General features: G+C 53.4%; 1 protein-coding gene across 1 annotated transcript; it reads right to left on the bottom strand.

Annotated features, from left to right (window-relative positions):
- Positions 1-149: 149 nt before the first annotated feature.
- On the bottom strand, positions 150-9858 carry LOC137311390 (E3 ubiquitin/ISG15 ligase TRIM25-like). The gene is made up of 7 exons (XM_067978631.1): positions 9703-9858; positions 5825-6536; positions 5092-5187; positions 3758-4015; positions 1662-1844; positions 1498-1563; positions 150-242 (listed from the first exon to the last, which is right to left on the bottom strand). Exons 2-7 carry the CDS (start codon positions 6383-6385, stop codon positions 150-152), a joined length of 1257 nt encoding a protein of 418 aa, XP_067834732.1. The 5' UTR covers positions 6386-6536; positions 9703-9858.
- Positions 9859-19051: the final 9193 nt, after the last annotated feature.

Below are 19051 nucleotides of genomic sequence, written 5' to 3'. Positions count from 1 at the left end.
GTGGGTGTATGTGTGGTTGTTGGACTGTTTTGTGTGGGCCGGGGGTCCTGGTGTTGGTGGTGCTCGTTCCAGGTGGTCTGAGGACTGGACTATCCTCACTTTGCAGATGTCCTTATGAGAATCGGTCAAATATCAGTGACTCCTTGGCCTCACGAGCAGCCACCCTCCTCGTCCTCATCCTCGTCCTCCTGCTCCTCCTCCTCAATGTTGATTGCTGGGGCCTCATCCACTGGTAATCCTCTCTGTTGCGCGATGTTGTGCAGGACACAACAGACGACTATAATTCTACCCACTCTCGCTGGTGCGTATTGAAGCTCTCCCCCAGATCGACCCAGGCACCTGAAGCCCATCACATCGCATGTTCAATGACAGACCTGGTGGTGATGTGACTGTCGTTGTACTGACTCTGTGCCTCGCTGATGGGGTTTCTCACAGGTATCATGAGCCACGTCTGCAGGAGGTTTCCCTTGTCTCCGAGGAGCCGGTCCTTAAGTCTGTTTGGTGCGTGGAAGAGGGCCGGGATGTTGGATTCCCGCAGAATGAAGGAATCGTGGCAGCTGCCAGGGAATCTGGTGCACACGTGAAGAAATCATTTCCGGTGATCACAAACGAGCTGCGTGTTGAGGGAGTGATATCCCTTTCTGTTGGTGAACAGTCCTGGCTCGTGTGGAGGTGCTCGGATTTCTACGTGTGTGCAATCAATTGCACCCTGTACCCGTGGGAAGCCAGCACAGTGAGTGGAAACCCACTGCCCTCTCCGTCTGGCTGAGATCGTCCATGGGGAAGTTGACGTGGTGAGACACCCTGCAAAACAAACCATCGGAGACCTGTCTTATGCACTTGAGGGCAGACGAATGAGAGACCCCGATGATGTCACTGGTGGCACCCTGGAAGGATCCGGAGGTGAAGGAGTTAAGGGCAGTGGTGAGTTTAACTGCGACGGGCAATGCGATGCCACCAGGCCCAGCCAGGAGCAGCTCTGCATGAAGGAGGCTGCAGATGTCTGCGACCACCTGGTGACTCACTCTCAGCCTCCGTATGCACTGCTCCTCAGAGAGGTCCAGGAAGCTCAGCCTCGGTCTGTAGACCCTCTCACGAGGGTAGTGCCTCCTGCGATGTCAGGCCCTCTGTTGTTCCCCTCTCTGCTCTTGTGCGGGTCCCTGTGACATACCTCTGTCTTGTGGAGCTGCAAGTGGTGGATCTGCAGGCCGTGCCTGGCGAGGATGGTGATGTGCCCCCTCCTCGGATATACTGGTGAATGCAGCCATCGCGCCCCCCATCCTGATGTTACCAGTTTGAGGGGGTCCAAAATGTAGGTAAATATGTGTAAACAGACCAATTCTGAGTGTGAACCAAGAATTCTCAGACTAAACACAAAGAACTCCCAGCCAATTGTTTGTCTGAGAGAACTGAGTGCCCTGCTGCAATAACTCACCTTTTATCCCCATCTGTCAAACAGGGATTTCAATGGCCAAATGGCTGCCGGCTGCAACTCACCTCCGTTTCCATGGCGTGCTTCACACAGCACAGGAAACACGTTGAGGCAGCGTTGATATCGTTTCCCTGCATCAATAAAATGTAAATCACAATTCCAAGGACTTTAACTCCGTTAATTGTGGGTTTAAATATCGTCCCGTCCCAGCTTCCTGAACCCCACGCACCCAGGTGGCTCTGGGTCGGACGTGTTTTTCAGCGGGTTGGAGCCGGGATTCCTTCCCGCTCCGGAAATCCCCGATTTTGTTTGCCTCCCGCCCCCAACCCACCCGGACCTCGGAGATAAAATCGTGGCCCGAGGGTCCAATCACAGTGACATTACTGGGAAATCTCAGCACTGACTCATTTCTCTGTTAGTGGATAGAATGAGCCAATCACAACACATTTTACTGTCACTCTGACACTGGGACCTGCCCCTCTCCTCATTTCTCCATGGGCTGGTTGATGGAACAAGCCAATCACACAGCACTTACTGACCCAATGGAATAAAGCTGTCACTGACACACATGGAGCCTTTCGGAAGCCTCGGTTAGATACAGGTCACTGCAGGTTTCTCTCTCTCTCACTTCCTGTCTAACAGGTTCCTGAGAAGCTCGACACACCGATGGAACAGCCCAGGTCACTCAATAACAACAACAACTGCCTGGAAGGGTGGGAGAGGCAGAAACCCTCATCACATTTAAAAAGTACTTGGACATGCACTTGAAGTGTCGTAACCTACAGGGCTACGGACCAAGAGCTGGAAAGTGGGATTAGGCTAAATTGCTCTATTTTGGCAAGCACGGACACAATGGGCCGAATGGCCTCCTTCTGTGCCATCAATTTCTATCATTCTATGATTGTATGATTCTCAGGGGCTGTCGGGCTGGAGGAGGTTACAGAGACAGGGAGGGGCGAGGCCATGGAGGGATTTGAAACAAGGATAAGAATTTGAAATTCGAGGCGTTGCTGGACCGGGAGTCAATGTCGGTCAGTGAGCAGAGGGTGATGGGTGAACGGGACTTGGTGCGAGTTAGGATACGGGCAGCAGAGTTTTGGATCAGCTGAAGGTCATGGCGGGTGGAAGATGGGAGGCCGGACAGGAGAGAATTGGAAAAGTCGAGTCCAGAGGTAACAATAACATGGATGAGGGTTTCAGCAGCAGATGCTGAGACAGGTGATATTATGGGGTGGAAGTAGGAGGTCTTGGTGATGGAGAGGAAATGGGGTCGGAGGCTCAGCTCAGGGTCAAATAGAACGCCGAGGTTGGGAACAGTCTGGTTCAGACTCAGACAGTGGCCAGGGAGGGGGATGGAGTCGGTGACTAGGGAACGGAGTTTGTGGTGGGGACCGAAGACAATGGCTTCGAACTTCCCAATATTTAATTGGAGGAAATTTCACCTCATCCAATACTGGATGTCGGACAAGCAGCGTAACAAATCGGATGCTGTGGAGGGGTCGAGAGAGGTGGTGGTGAGGTAGAGCTGGGTGTTGTCAGTGTACATGTGGAATCTCCCATTTCCCACAGGCTGCCTGAGCCAATAACCCCTCAAGCCACAGTTAAACATCACTCAATATTCCCACCATTTGAAAGCACCTTATCTGGGTAGTTTTCCAAGCGGTGATTCTACTTTCACTCTTCTCCCAGATACAGGGGAAGGTTCCCTATCAGCAGCAGGTACTGTATGACTGAGAGGAACTTACCTGGAAAGGAGCTGCTTCGAGTTCTGTGAATAAAGAGAGGAGATCAAATCAGTCAACGAACAAATCAACACCCAATGGAACCAAAGAGTGAATTTGGGATTGAGAGTAAAGAGTTCAGTGTATAACAGTAGGTGGGGCCAGTCACAGGAATGGGCAATAATCCCACATTTCACTGCACTCCATCCTGGGGCAGCACCAACACTCCGAGGGCAGGGCTGAGGGGGCAGCGCCAACACTCCGAGGGCAGGGCTGAGGGGGCAGCGCCAACACTCCGAGGGCAGGGCTGAGGGGGCAGCGCCAACACTCCCAGGGCAGGGCTGAGGGGGCAGCGCCAACACTCCCAGGGCAGGGCTGAGGGGGCAGCGCCAACACTCTGAGGGCAGGGCTGAGGGGGCAGCGCCAACACTCCCAGGGCAGGGCTGAGGGGGCAGCGCCAACACTCCCAGGGCAGGGCTGAGGGGGCAGCGCCAACACTCCCAGGGCAGGGCTGAGGGGGCAGCACCAATGCTGGGCCCCACCAACAATCTTCAAACAATTCAGTCCTCTCACCAGCCTCACAGAAACGCCCCATTCCCCAGACATGGCCCTGTTTATATTGAAGATGTACCTGAATAAAGGAGAGATGGTCCCTCTGTACCAGACTCTGGGTTTCTCCATCTATTAATGTAATCTGTTCCATCCTCTTGTTTAATGCTTCAGAACAGCTTCTTATCTGTGAGAGAGCTCGGAGCCCCTCCTCATCGATCAGTTTCAGTGCATATTCTTCATCTTCTTCCAGCTGTCTCCTCCATTCAGAGAAGCTCTTCGATAGCTTTCCTTTCAGCTCATCGATTCGTGTCTGAAACCCAAACCAACTCTCATTACAAACGGCCCTTCCACACAGCTCTTACCCTGAGCACACGGCACTTTCCAGGGACGGGACAGTTTGTTTCGATCACTACTCGATCACCCGTTAAAGATAGACAAGCAGTGAGGGGAGGGTCCACTGGGAGAGAAAACAGAGTTTACCGAGTGTTGCCTTGAGCCTTGAGTTTAATAGAAAGAGCACTGTATTTAGACTGTGTATGGCACTGCCACCTGGTCCATCCACACCTGGAGTGATGGGTCCAGTTTTGGTGCCCACACCTGGTGAAGGAGATTGAGACTCTGGAGAGGACGGTGGCCAGAATGACACGTAGTCTGATGGATTTTAGTTCTGAAAATCGGCTCCAAGAGGGAGGGCGATTTAGAGAAAGGCAGGCCGAGAGGGACATGATTGAGGTTTTTAAAATGATCGAGGGATTATTGGACTCACTCGTTGGGTGAGGTACTTGAGATGGATCGGGATGGTGGGACTAGAGGGCCTGTGTATGAAATCCATAGGCACAGAGTTTGGTTAGACCCCAGAGTCCTCGATCTCTGGAACAGACTCCCTGAACATGTTGGGGGTATGGAGTCACTCCCACCCTTTAAAAGGGAGCTGGGGAGGAATTTCCCAGAGTTTGTCCTGAATTGTCTGCAGGTGTTTTTTCTCTCTTCTGTTTGCCATTCCCAGGTGAGTACATGGTTCGGGGTGGATCAGTGGTGTGTGTGATTGAACCCTGTCTGCATGGGGCAGGCTCGCTGGGGCTAATGGTCTTTTCTTCCTCTTCCTTTCTATGTTCATCTGATACAGGCTTCAGGGCAAGTCTCCAACTCCCAGCCTCTGACTGTGTCTGTTTCAGGAAATCCAGTGCCCAAGTGATGTAATAATATTCCCTGGGAGGTGCAGGGAGAGTTAAGCAGCTCCCCCTCACATCAAACACACGGGGAACTCAGTGTAATCAGTGACTCGGCCCCAACACAACCAGCCTGGTTTGGAAGGCCTGTTTCTGATGTGCTCATTGACTCAGCGGGGAGAGAAACCCTTTCTAAATCCAGTCCCACTTTACCCACCTTTATTTCAGCTTCTGATCTCTCCAAGTCTCGCTGTTTGCTGGAACAATTCTGTTGGACTCCCCGAAGCCTCTCGATTTCTCTCTCCAATTCTTCCTGTGAAGGTGATTGGAAAGTGTTTAAAAGGGATTGAAACTGGAATGTAAAAGGGAAATGATTCCGTTCCAGGAGTGACCCCACTGGATGTGGATAGAAAGTGGTTTGGGGGATTCTCAGTGTCTGGGCCCTGAGCAGAAATATTCCCTTCTGTGGCTCTCAGTAAAGAGGCGCTCCCTGCCCTGTATAAACTGAGGAACCACACACACACCGGCTTCTTTTCACACTGACTCACCGTGTGCTGCATTTTCACATGGACTCAGCTCCTCCATTTCCAGGAATCAGCCGAGGGGAAAGGGAGACAGACTCAGTCACACCAGCATTTCTCAAACACCAATTCCCTCTTGTTGTGAGAAACAGTTTCTCCCCCCAGCCCCTGAGTCTCCCCCCGTGGGTGTCCCTCACTCCCCCCACCGGTGATGGTCCTCTCCCTGCTGGTCAGATGGCAGAATACCCCAGTGTTGCACAGGGCAACAACATGCTCTGCTCTAAAAACAAACAGCTGGAAACCTAGACCCAGGCAACAAGAAAACACTGGGCTAAATCAGAACTGTCTGCAATCAGTTCTAATTAATGTTGGTCATTCACAGAAAAACTCTCCCTCACTGTATTTAATATCAGGAATTGTGTCACTCACCTTAATTGCAGCTTGTGCCTGATCCAGGCTCAGCAGTGTGTGGGATTTATGTTTCCCTATTATTGTACAGGAAACACACACACAATCTGCATCATCTTTACAGTAGTATTCAAGAACCTTCTTGTGGTCAACGCACTGCCTGTCTGTCAGATCAGCCACAGGTTCGATTAGGGTGTGATCTTTGTAGGCCCCTTTCAGTAAATGTGGTTTTAAATGAAGGGAGCAAAAGGAAGCTTCACATTTCAGACACGTCTTGACAGCTGGGGATGGATTCTCGATGCACGTATCACACATGACACGGGCTGAATCAGCAGGAGGCTGTGACCGCTTGTATTTTTCCACTATATTACACAGCGTGAAGTTTCTCTTCAGACTGGGCCTGGGGTTGAATTTCTGGCGACACTGAGGACACTCAAACCCCTCTGGGCCTGGTGTCTGGACCCAAACTCCCTCAATACATTTCAAACAGAAACTGTGCTGACAGGACAACACCACCGGGTCCTGGTACACCTGGAGACACACAGCACAGGTTAATTCATCCTCGAAAGCTCCAGGCTCCATTCCAACAGCACCTGAAGCAGCTTTCACACAGCACAAGAGAGAGCGAGGAACCAGAGCAGGAAGTGAAATTGTTATAAACACTCAGTGCAGGGAGTGACGATGTTCGTTTCATTTCCTGATTGACTCTGTCTGAAGATTAACCCTTTCAGGCCTGCAGCAGCAGTTCAGAAATAAAATCAGAAACACAGGATTAGGATATTTGACTGTGGAGAGCATCACAGCTCAGCCCAAGCCCATTTTTTATTTCTCTCTCTCACAGGATCATGAGTTGGCCATTCAGCCCCTCGAGCCTGTTCCGCCATTCAATCCGATCATGGCTGATCTGTATCCTAACTCCATTTACCCACCTTGGCTCCATATCCCTTAATTACTAATTGAGCGACTATCTCCTGCTTTTAGTGGGAGAGAGTTCCACACTTCCACCACCCTTTGTGTGAAGAAGTGTTTCCTAACTTCTCTCCTGAATGGCCTGGCTCTGATTTTAAGGTTATGTCCCCTTGTCCTCGACTCCCCCACCAGCGGAAAAAGTTTCTATCTACCTGATCAAATCCTAAATCAAATCACCCCTTAACCTTCAATATTCCAGGGAATTCAAGCCTAGTTCATGTAATCTCTCCTCATCATCTAACCCGTGGAATGTTTTGAAGTGCAGTCAATGTTGTGAGCTGGAAACACAGCAGCCAATTTGTGCACAGCAAGATCCCACAAACAGCAATGTGATAATGAGCAGATAATGTGTTTTCCTGGTGTTGATTGAGGGATAAATAGTATTCAGTCCTGCACTGGAGTGTCAGCCTAGATTTAGTGCTCCAGTCCCTGGAGTGGGACTTGAACCATCACATTGTGACTCCCGAGGCGAGAGTGCTCACACTGAGCCCCGGCTCACACCCACATTCATTACTGAGGGAAACACTTCAACAGATTCAGTTTGTGCTGTTTTATTTATGATCCTTTGTACAAAATGTGGTTCTAAATCCTGTGAGACGGTTGTTTAATAAAAGGTGGTGTTGGTGAAAGTGCCTTTGGTTTGCTGCATGAGTCCTGTGTGTAATGACAGTCCCTGGACTATAATACTGGGCCAGGATTGGGGTTTGTTATGTGAGGAAAGAGAATGGGATTTCTCTCCTAATCCTTTCTCCCTGAAGACAAGGTGGACAGAGGCTGGGGTTTGGTTCCCGAGGCCCCGGCAGTCCGACCCCACCTCATCCAAATGAGCGCTGATGGATGAGCCTCGACGGGGAGTGGAGACAGGAGACTTGAGCAGGATGTCTGGGGGAGGGGGGCGAGGCATCATTGCCGGCCTCGGGGAACATCCAGACAGGCCTGGTTTCCGGCAGGAGTCCCTGGATAATGAGAGTGATCAGGAGCAAGGCCCGGGATCATTTCTCCCGCTCCCCTCCCCTCCCCTCCTCACACCAAAAGCCCAAAACCTCAAGGGAACTGATCAGAAGCCCGGGATCAAATCTGGGCCATTCGCGGTCTATTCGGGTCACTGCCCCAGTGAGCGGGGGATTGACCGCGCTCCATGTCGGGGGATCTGATCAGAAGCCGATTACAATTTACTCACAATCAACGGCATTGACTCTCAGCTCACAACTCGCAGCGCGGGCCCGCCCCGCGCGCTCCCGCTCACCCCGCCCCGCGCGCTCCCGCTCACCGCCCCGCGCGCTCCCCGCCCCGCCCCGCGCGCTCACCGCCCCGCGCCCCCGCTCACCCCCCGCGCGCTCCCGCTCACCCCGCCCCCGCTCACCGCCCCGCGCGCTCCCGCTCACCCCCCGCCCCGCGCGCTCCCGCTCCCCGCCCCGCGCGCTCCCGCCCCCCGCCCCGCGCGCTCCCGCTCACCCCCCGCCCCGCGCGCTCCCGCTCACCCCCCGCCCCGCGCGCTCCCGCTCCCCGCCCCGCGCGCTCCCGCTCACCCCCCGCCCCGCGCGCTCCCGCTCACCCCCCGCCCCGCGCGCTCCCGCTCCCCGCCCGCTCCCGCTCACCGCCCCGCGCCCCCGCGCGCTCCCGCTCACCGCCCCCGCGCGCTCACCCGCTCCCGCTCACCCGCCCCCGCGCGCTCCCGCTCCCCGCCCTGCGCGCTCCCGCTCACCGCCCCGTGTGAATATTACTGTCTCTTTAAAAAGCCTGTGTGAATATTACTGTCTCTTTAAAAAGCCCGTGTGAATATTACTGTCTCTTTAAAAACCCAGTGCGAATATTACTGTCTCTTTAAAAAGCCTGTGTGAATATTACTGTCTCTTTAAAAAGCCTGTGTGAATATTACTGTCTCTTTAAAAAGCCCGTGTGAATATTACTGTCTCTTTAAAAAGCCTGTGTGAATATTACTGTCTCTTTAAAAAGCCCACTTGAATAGAAAAGCAAGTTGTGATGAGGACACAAAGTGTCTGCAAAGGGATATTGGCAGGTTAAGCGAATGGGCAAAAATTTGGCAGATGGAATATAATGTGGGAAAATGTGAAGTCATCCACTTTGGGAGGAAAAATAAAAAAGCAAAATATTATTTGAATGGAGAAATACTACAAAATGCTGCAGTACAGAGGGATCTGGGTGTTCTCGTACATGAAACACAAAAAGTCAACAGACAGGTGCAGAGGTAATCCGGAAGGCAAACGGAATATTGGCCTTTATTTCTAAGGGGATGGAGTATAAAAGCAGGGAAGTCATGCTCCAACTGTACAGGGTGCTGGTGAGACCACACCTGGAGTGCTGCGTACAGTTCTGGTGCCCTTATTTAAGGAAGGGCATACTTGCATTGGAGGCAGTTCAGAGAAGGTTCACTCAGTTGATTGCGGGTATGGAAGGGTTGTCTTATGAGGAAAGATTGAACAAGTTGGGTCTATACTCATTGGAGTTTAGAAGAATGAGAGGAGATCTTATTGAAACATACAAGATTCTGAGGGGACTCGATAGGGTAGATGCTGAGAGGATGTTACCCCTCATGGGGGAATCTAAAACGAGGGGGCATAGTCTTAGAATAAGGGGTTGCCTGTTTAAGATGGAAATGAAGAGGAATTTCTTCTCTCAGAGTTGTGAATCTTTGAAATTCTTTACCCCAAAAAGCTGTGGAGGCTGAGTCATTGAATACATTCAAGGCTGAGTTAGACAAACTTTTGATTCGCAAGAGAGTCAAAGGATATGGGGAAAGGGCGGGAAAGTGGAGTTGAGGTAAAAATCAGATCAGCCATGATCTCATTAAATGGCGGAGCAGGCTCGAGGGTCCGAATGGCCTCCTCCTGCTCCTATCTCTTATGGATTTCTCAGTTTGGTTTGGAGACTGAAACATGGTGATTGGTTTCACTGCATCAAATACTCACCTGCCCAAGTAAACACATTGAAATGCCTCCCTCTCCTCTTGTTCCACACGGTGGAGATTATTCTTGTCTGGGTATCCAGCTGTATATTTTTTCCAGATAGTCCTTGACACAATGTGTCAGGAATGCTCACTAATATTTCACCTTAAATTCCTTATGTGTGTGTACACAGTTTCTCAGTTTTAAATTTAAGAAATGTTGACAAAATAGCCTCTGCACTTTGAATAAAACAAATTGCTGACAAGACACAGCAGAACTGACTCAGGATCCCACCCAAACCATTGATCCTCAGATGCTGACTGACCTGTGCAGAGCTCAGTTGGTACCATGTTCCATTCCGTGACGAGAGAGTTGTGCGACTTGCTGGGGCTCGGCGTTTGAGCTCATAGAATTACAGAATGGTAACAGCACAGAAGCAGGCCATTCGTCCCATCGAGCCCGTGCCTGCTCTTTGTATGAGCAATCCAGTTAGTCCCATTCCCCCGCTTTTTCCCCATAGCCCTGCAAATCGTTCCCTCCCCCGGCACTCTCTCTCTCCATTCCCTCCCCCTACACTCTCTGTCTCTCTCTCTCTCTCTCCCCGTTCCCTCCCCCGGCACTCTCTCTCTCCGTTCCCTCCCCCGACACTCTCTCTCTCCGTTCCCTCCCCCTACACTCTCTCTCTCTCCATTCCCTCCCCCTACACTCTCTCTCTCTCTCCGTTCCCTCCCCCGGCACTCTCTCTCTCCGTTCCCTCCCCCGACACTCTCTCTCTCCGTTCCCTCCCCCTACACTCTCTCTCTCTCCATTCCCTCCCCCTACACTCTCTCTCTCTCTCCGTTCCCTCCCCCGGCACTCTCTCTCTCCGTTCCCTCCCCCGACACTCTCTCTCTCCGTTCCCTCCCCCTACACTCTCTCTCTCTCCATTCCCTCCCCCTACATTCTCTCTCTCTCTCCGTTCCCTCCCCCGGCACTCTCTCTCTCCGTTCCCTCCCCCGACACTCTCTCTCTCCGTTCCCTCCCCCTACACTCTCTCTCTCTCCATTCCCTCCCCCTACACACTCTCTCTCTCTCTCTCTCCATTCCCTCCCCCTACACTCTCTCTCTCCCCATTCCCTCCCCCTACACTCTCTCTCTCTCTCTCCATTCCCTCCCCCGGCACTCTCTCTCTCTCCGTTCCCTCCCCCGGCACTCTCTCTCCGTTCCCTCCCCCGGCACTCTCTCTCTCCGTTCCCTCCCCCGGCACTCTCTCTCTCTCTCCGTTCCCTCCCCCTACACTCTCTCTCTCTCTCTCTCCCCCTACACTCTCTCTCTCTCGCTCTCCCCCCCTACACTCTCTCTCTCTCTCTCCCCCTACACTCTCTCTCTCTCTCTCTCCCCCTACACTCTCTCTCTCTCTCCCTCTCTCTCCGTTCCCTCCCCCGACACCCTCTCTCTCCGTTCTCTCCCCCGACACTCTCTCTCTCCGTTCTCTCCCCCAACACTCTCTCTCTCTCTCTCCCCCTACACTCTCTCGCCGTTCCCTCCCTCTACACTCTCTCTCTCTCCATTCCCTCCCCCTACACTCTCTCTCTCCATTCCCTCCCCCTACACTCTCTCTCTCCGTTCCCTCCCCCGGCACTCTCTCTCTCTCCGTTCCCTCCCCCGGCACTCTCTCTCTCTCCGTTCCCTCCCCCGGCACTCTCTCTCTCTCCGTTCCCACCCCCTGCACTCACTCTCTCTCTCTCCGTTCCCTCCCCCGGCACTCTCTCTCTCCGTTCCCTCCCCCGGCACTCTCTCTCTCTCCGTTCCCTCCCCCGGCACACTCTCTCTCTCTCTCCATTACCTCCCCCTACACACTCTCTCTCTCCATTCCCTCCCCCTACACACTCTCTCTCTCTCCATTCCCTCCCCCTACACTCTCTCTCTCTCCATTCCCTCCCCCTACACACTCTCTCTCTCCATTCCCTCCCCCTACACACTCTCTCTCTCCATTCCCTCCCCCTACACACTCTCTCTCTCCATTCCCTCCCCCTACACTCTCTCTCCATTCCCTCCCCTACACTCTCTCTCTCTCCATTCCCTCCCCCGACACACTCTCTCTCTCTCCATTCCCTCCCCCTACTTTCTCTCTCTCTCCATTCCCTCCCCCGACACCCTCTCTCTCCATTCCCTCCCCCTACACTCTCTCTCTCCGTTCCCTCCCCCGACACTCTCGCTCTCTCCATTCCCTCCCCCTACACTCTCTCTCTCTCCATTCCCTCCCCCGACACACTCTCTCTCTCTCCATTCCCTCCCCTACACTCTCTCTCTCCATTCCCTCCCCCTACACTCTCTCTCTCTCTCCATTCCCTCCCCTACACTCTCTCCATTCCCTCCCCTACACTCTCTCTCTCTCTCCATTCCCTCCCCCTACACTCTCTCTCTCTCCATTCCCTCCCCCTACACTCTCTCTCTCTCCATTCCCTCCCCCTACTTTCTCTCTCTCTCCATTCCCTCCCCCGACACCCTCTCTCTCCATTCCCTCCCCCTACACTCTCTCTCTCCGTTCCCTCCCCCGACACTCTCTCCATTCCCTCCCCCTACACTCTCTCTCTCTCTCCATTCCCTCCCCCCAAACACTCTCTCTCTCTCTCTCTCCATTCCCTCCCCCGACACTCTCTCTCTCTCCATTCCCTCCCCCTGCTCTCTCTCCATTCCCTCCCCCTACACTCTCTCTCCATTCCCTCTCCCTACACACTCTCTCTCTCTCCATTCCCTCCCCCTGCTCTCTCTCCATTCCCTCCCCCGACACTCTCTCTCTCCATTCCCTCCCCCTGCTCTCTCTCCATTCCCTCCCCCGACACTCTCTCTCTCCATTCCCTCCCCCGACACTCTCTCTCTCTCTCCATTCCCTCTCCCTACACACTCTCTCTCTCCATTCCCTCCCCCTACATTCTCTCTCTCTCTCCATTCCCTCCCCCTACACTCTCTCTCTCCATTCCCTCTCCCTACACTCTCTCTCTCCCCATTCCCTCCCCCTACACTCTCTCTCTCTCCATTCCCTCCCCCTACACTCTCTCTCTCTCCATTCCCTCCCCCTACACTCTCTCTCTCTCTCTCTCCATTCCCTCCCCCTACACTCTCTCTCTCTCTCCATTCCCTCCCCCTACACTCTCTCTCTCTCTCCATTCCCTCCCCCTACACTCTCTCTCTCTCTCCATTCCCTCCCCCTACACTCTCTCTCTCTCTCCATTCCCTCCCCCTACACTCTCTCTCTCTCCATTCCCTCCCCCTACACTCTCTCTCTCCCCATTCCCTCCCCCTACACTCTCTCTCTCCATTCCCTCCCCCTACACTCTCTCTCAATCTCCATTCCCTCCCCCTACACTCTCTCTCTCTCTCCATTCCCTCCCCCTACACTCTCTCTCTCCATTCCCTCCCCGTACACTCTCTCTCTCTCTCCATTCCCTCCCCCTACACTCTCTCTCTCCATTCCCTCCCCCGACACTCTCTCTCTCTCTCCATTCCCTCCCCCGACACTCTCTCTCTCTCTCCATTCACTCCCCCTACACTCTCTCTCTCTCTCCATTCCCTCCCCCTACACTCTCTCTCTCCATTCCCTCCCCGTACACTCTCTCTCTCTCTCCATTCCCTCCCCCTACACTCTCTCTCTCCATTCCCTCCCCCGACACTCTCTCTCTCTCTCCATTCCCTCCCCCTACACTCTCTCTCTCTCTCCATTCCCTCCCCCTACACTCTCTCTCTCTCCATTCCCTCCCCCTACACTCTCTCTCTCTCCATTCCCTCCCCCTACACTCTCTCTCTCTCCATTCCCTCCCCCTACACTCTCTCTCTCCATTCCCTCCCCCGACACTCTCTCTCTCTCTCCATTCCCTCCCCCTACACTCTCTCTCTCTCCATTCCCTCCCCCTACACTCTCTCTCTCTCCATTCCCTCCCCCTACACTCTCTCTCTCCATTCCCTCCCCCTACACTCTCTCTCTCTCCATTCCCTCCCCCTACACTCTCTCTCTCCATTCCCTCCCCCTACACTCTCTCTCTCCATTCCCTCCCCCTACACTCTCTCTCTCTCCATTCCCTCCCCCTACACTCTCTCTCTCTCTCCATTCCCTCCCCCTACACTCTCTCTCTCTCCATTCCCTCCCCCTACACTCTCTCTCTCTCCATTCCCTCCCCCTACACTCTCTCTCTCCATGGTTGGGGATCAATGATCTTCAGCGCTGCGGGGCTCGGGGCTTTCAATAAAAACACAACCCGGGGCCGCGCTCACTGAAGGGCAGCGCGGTGCGCAGGCGCGGCCGGCCGGGGGGAGCCCCGCGCATGCGCGTCAGTCAGAGAGGCGGTTCCCGAGATTCAAAGAGCAACTGTCGCCCTCGAGAGGAGGAAATGGCGGGCGGGCCCGGCCCGGACAGTCCGTGTGGGAACGGCGGGGTTTAGAGACGATCCCGGGCCCGGCCCGGACAGTCCGTGTGGGAACGGCGGGGTTTAGAGACGATCCCGGGCCCGGCCCGGACAGTCCGTGTGGGAACGGCGGGGTTTAGAGACGATCCCGGGCCCGGCCCCGGCCCGGACAGTCCGTGTGGGAACGGCGGGGTTTAGAGACGATCCCGGGCCCGGCCCGGACAGTCCGTGTGGGAACGGCGGGGTTTAGAGACGATCCCGGGCCCGGCCCGGACAGTCCGTGTGGGAACGGCGGGGTTTAGAGACGATCCCGGGCCCGGCCCGGACAGTCCGTGTGGGAACGGCGGGGTTTAGAGACGATCCCGGGCCCGGACAGTCCGTGTGGGAACGGCGGGGTTTAGAGACGATCCCGGGCCCGGCCCGGACAGTCCGTGTGGGAACGGCGGGGTTTAGAGACGATCCCGGGCCCGGCCCGGACAGTCCGTGTGGGAACGGCGGGGTTTAGAGACGATCCCGGGCCCGGCCCGGACAGTCCGTGTGGGAACGGCGGGGTTTAGAGACGATCCCGGGCCCGGCCCGGACAGTCCGTGTGGGAACGGCGGGGTTTAGAGACGATCCCGGGCCCGGACAGTCCGTGTGGGAACGGCGGGGTTTAGAGACGATCCCGGGCCCGGCCCGGACAGTCCGTGTGGGAACGGCGGGGTTTAGAGACGATCCCGGGCCCGGCCCGGACAGTCCGTGTGGGAACGGCGGGGTTTAGAGACGATCCCGGGCCCGGCCCGGACAGTCCGTGTGGGAACGGCGGGGTTTAGAGACGATCCCGGGCCCGGCCCGGACAGTCCGTGTGGGAACGGCGGGGTTTAGAGACGATCCCGGGCCCGGCCCGGACAGTCCGTGTGGGAACGGCGGGGTTTACAGACGATCCCGGGCCCGGCCCGGACAGTCCGTGTGGGAACGGCGGGGTTTAGAGACGATCCCGGGCCCGGCCCGGACAGTCCGTGTGGGAACGGCGGGGTTTAGAGACGATCCCGGGCCCGGCCCGGACAGTCCGTGTGGGAACGGCGGGGTTTAGAGACGATCCCGGGCCCGGCAGGTCTGCCGCCAGTTCCAGGTGTTGCCGTTTTCACTCAGTGCCGGTGAGCGATTGGGCTTCAGCTTCCCGGCTCCAACATGTGGGACTGGCTGAGCTCGGGGGGGAATGAGCCCATCAGACAAGATGGGAGTCGCCACCTTCACCTTGTCGCTGCTGATGGAGATCCGCACAGCCTGTCCGCACCTCCCGCACACAGTCACGGCTCTTCTCCATTCTCAGGGCAGAGAAACTCAGGGCGGACTCACCTCCTCGGCCTTTAAATACAAAACACCGGCATTTCAAAATCTAATCCGAGAAAAGCCGTGTCCACAACTGGCAACAACTGGAGAAACCTCAAACACACAGAAACGCTGCAAATTCACAGCAAGACTTGCATCGATACGGTGCCTGTCTGTGTGTCTCAAAGTGCTTCACCTACAATCAATTACTGTGGAAGCAATGACTTGTCACAAACAGCCACCACCTTGTGCACAGCAAGATCCCATAACCAGCATTCAGATCAATGACCAATCATTTCCTGGTGTTGCTGGAGGGAGGGATGTTATTCGGGACACAAAACGTTCCTGCTCTTCAAATAATGCCCTGGGATCTTTACCATCCACCTGAACAGGCCGGCAGGGCCGCAGTTTAAAGCATCATCTGAGGGAAGGCACCTCCATAATGGAAATTGGAGAGGCACTGGCCATAATCTTCCAAACATCCGTAGATACAGGGGTGGTGCCAGAGGACTGGAGAATTGCAAATGTTACACCCTTGTTCAAAAATGGGTGTAAGGGTAAACCCAGCAGCTGCAGGCCAGTCAGTTTAACCTCAGTGGTGGGGAAACTTTTAGAGACGATAATCCAGGACAGAATTAACAGTCACTTGGACAAGTGTGGATTGATTAGGGAAAGCCAGCATGGATTTGTTAAAGGTAAATCATGCTTAAGTAACCTTCTAGAGTTTTTTGATGAGGTAATAGAGAGGGTTGATGAGGGCAATGCGGTTGATGTAGTGTGTATGGACTTTCAAAAGACATTTGATAAAGTGCTGCATAATAGGCTTGCTATTAAGACTATGGCCCATGGAATAAATGGGGCAGTAGCAACACCGATACAGAATTGGGTAAGTGACAGGAAACAGCGAGTAGTGGTGAACGGTTGTTTTTTGGACTGGAGGGAGGTGTATAGTGGTTTTCCCCAGGGGTTGGTGCTGGGCCCACTGCTTTTCTTGATATATATTAATGGCTTGGACCTGGGAGTACAGGACACAATTTCAAAATTTGCAGATGACACAAAACTTAGAAGGGTAGTGAACAGTGAGGAGGATAGTGATAGACTTCAAGAGGCTGGTGGCAAGGGCAGACATGTGGCAGATGAAATTTAACGCAGAAAAATGTGAAGTGATACATTTCGTTCGGAAGAACGAGGAGAGGCAATATAATCTAGAGGGCACAACTCTAAAAGGGGTACAGGAACCGAGAGATCTGGTGGTATATGTGCACAAATCGTTGAAGGTGGCAGAGCAGTTTGAGAAAGCGGTTAAATAAGCATACGGGATCCTGGGCTTTATAAATAGAGGCATAGAGTACAAAAGTATGGAAGTCATGATGAACCTTTATAAAACACTGGTTCGGCCACAACTGGAGGATTGAGTCCAGTTCTGGGCACTGCACTTCAGGAAAGACGTGAAGGCCTTTGAGAGGGTGCAGAAGAGATTTGCTAGAATGATTCCAGGGATGAGGGACTTTAGTTATGTGAATAAACTGGAGAAGCTGAGCTTGTTCTCCTTGGAACTGAGATGGTTGCGATCCAGACAGAGTAGATCGAGAGAAACTGTTCCCATTGGCAGAGCGGTCAAGGACCAGAGGACCTAGATTTAAGGTGATTGGCAAAAGAACCAAAGGTGACATGAGGAAAACTTATACACAGCGAGTGGTTAGGATCTGGAATGCACTGCCTGAGGGGGTGGTGGAGGCAGATTCAATCATGGCTTTCAAAAGGGAACTGGATAAGTACTTGAAAGGAAAAAATTTGCAGGGTGGGGGAGTGCGATTAGCTGGATTACCCTTGCATTGAGCCAGCTCGGACTCGATGGGCCGAATGGCCTCCTTCCATGCTGTAACCTTTCTGTGATTCAATGAACTTAAAAAAGGACATCAATTTTTCTCAGGGCTTTCAAATTGTCCAGGGCTTTGGTGAGACCTCACCTGGAGTCATGTGTACAGTTTTGGTCTTATCCAAGGAAGGACATACTTGCCTTCGAGGCGGTGCAGCGAAGGTTCACTCGATTAATTCCTGGGATGAGAGGGTTGTCATACGTGGTGAGGCTGAGTAGAATGGGCCTATACTCTCTGGAGTTCAGAAGAATGAGAGGTGATCTCATTGAAACATATAAGATTATAAGGGGGCTTGACAGGATAAATGCTGAGAGGTTATTTCCCATGGTTGGAGAGTCTAAGAACCAGGGGGCACAATCTCAGGATAAGGGGTCGGCCATTTAAGACTGAGATGAGGAGGAATTTCTTCACTCAGAGGGATGTGAATCGTTGGAATTCTCTGCCCCAGAGGGCTGTGGATGCTGAGTCGTTGAATATATTCAAGACTGAGATAGACAGATTTCTGGACTCTCGGGGAATCAAGGGATATGGGGATCGGGCAGGAAAGTGGAGTTGAGGTCAAAGATCAGCCTTGATCTGATTGAATGGCGGAGCAGGCTCGAGGGGCCATGTGGCCTACTCCTGCTCCTATTTCTTGTGTTCTCGCAGTGTCGGTTGTTGCTCTGTTTAAATTACATTACTTGTTGGCTTGGTGCTAGATTTATTAAACACTGTATCATCAGAACACTGTGGTTTTCATACTGCGTTCCTTTGATTGTAATTGAATGCAGAGGGAAGTAAGTCCTTCCCCTCTCCTCTCACGCCTTGAATTGCTACAAACTCTTTCCCGCACCCCTCCCTCCCCCCAAAATACCTCAGAACCACAGAAAAGATATAGCACAGAAGGGGGCCATTGGGCCCATCGTGTCCGCTCCGGCTCAAAGAACAACCAGGTGCCCATTCTAATCCCACCTTCCAGTACCCGGTCCATAGCCCTGCAGCTTACAGCATTTTAGGTGCAGGTCCAGGTACTTCTTAAAAGAGTTAAGGGTCCCTGCCTCTACCACCAATTCGGGCAGCGAATTCCATACACCCACCACCCTCTGGGTAACAAAGTTTTTCCTCATGTCCCCTCTAATCCTTCCGCCAATCAGCTTAAATCTATGTCCTCTCGTTCTTGAACTCTCCGCTAGGGGAAGCAGGTACTTCCTGTCTACTCTATTGAGGCCCCTCATAATTTTGTACACCTCAATCATCTCAGCCTCCTCTGCCCCAAGGAAAACAACCCCAGCCTATCCAATCTCTCCTCGTAGCTGCAATTTTCAAGCTATGCCAACATTCTTGTAAATCTTCTCTGCACTCTCTCCAGAGCAATTACGTCCTTCCTGTAATGTGACCAGAACTGCGCACAATACTCCAGCTGTGGCCTTACCAGCGTTTTATACTGTTCCATCATTACATCCCTGCTTTTGTATTCTATACCTTGGCTAATAACGGAGAGCATTCCGTATGCCTTCTTCACAACCTTATCTACCTGTACTGCCACCTTCAGGGACCTGTGCACATGCATTCCAAGGTCTCTCACTTCCTTTACCCCTCTCAATATATTCCCGTTTACTGCGTATGACCTTTCACTGTTTGCCCTCCCTAAGTGCATTGCCTCACACTTCTCCAGGTTGAACTCCATTTGCCACTTTTCCACCCACTCCACCAACCCATTGATATCTTCTTGGAGTCTACAGCTATCCTCTTCACTATCAACGACACGGCCAATTTTTGTGTCGTCTGCAAATTTGCCAATCATGCCCCCTACATTCAAGT

This window comes from Heptranchias perlo, unplaced genomic scaffold, assembly GCF_035084215.1.
Source record: "Heptranchias perlo isolate sHepPer1 unplaced genomic scaffold, sHepPer1.hap1 HAP1_SCAFFOLD_332, whole genome shotgun sequence".
Classification (NCBI taxonomy): Eukaryota; Metazoa; Chordata; class Chondrichthyes; order Hexanchiformes; family Hexanchidae; genus Heptranchias; species Heptranchias perlo.
This window is presented reverse-complemented; position numbering and strand designations above follow the sequence as displayed.

Bases quoted from the DNA above. Each gene is read 5' to 3' on its own strand.
- LOC137311390 (XM_067978631.1), bottom strand. From the start codon at position 6,385: ATGGAGCCTGGAGCTTTCGAGGATGAATTAACCTGTGCTGTGTGTCTC. The intron at 5,188-5,824 runs GTGAGTGACACA...TCACCTTCACAG, and splicing joins AGGCACAAGCTGCAATTAAG to GAAGAATTGGAGAGAGAAAT. The intron at 1,564-1,661 runs GTGCGTGGGGTT...TTATTGATGCAG, and splicing joins TCCGACCCAGAGCCACCTGG to GGAAACGATATCAACGCTGC.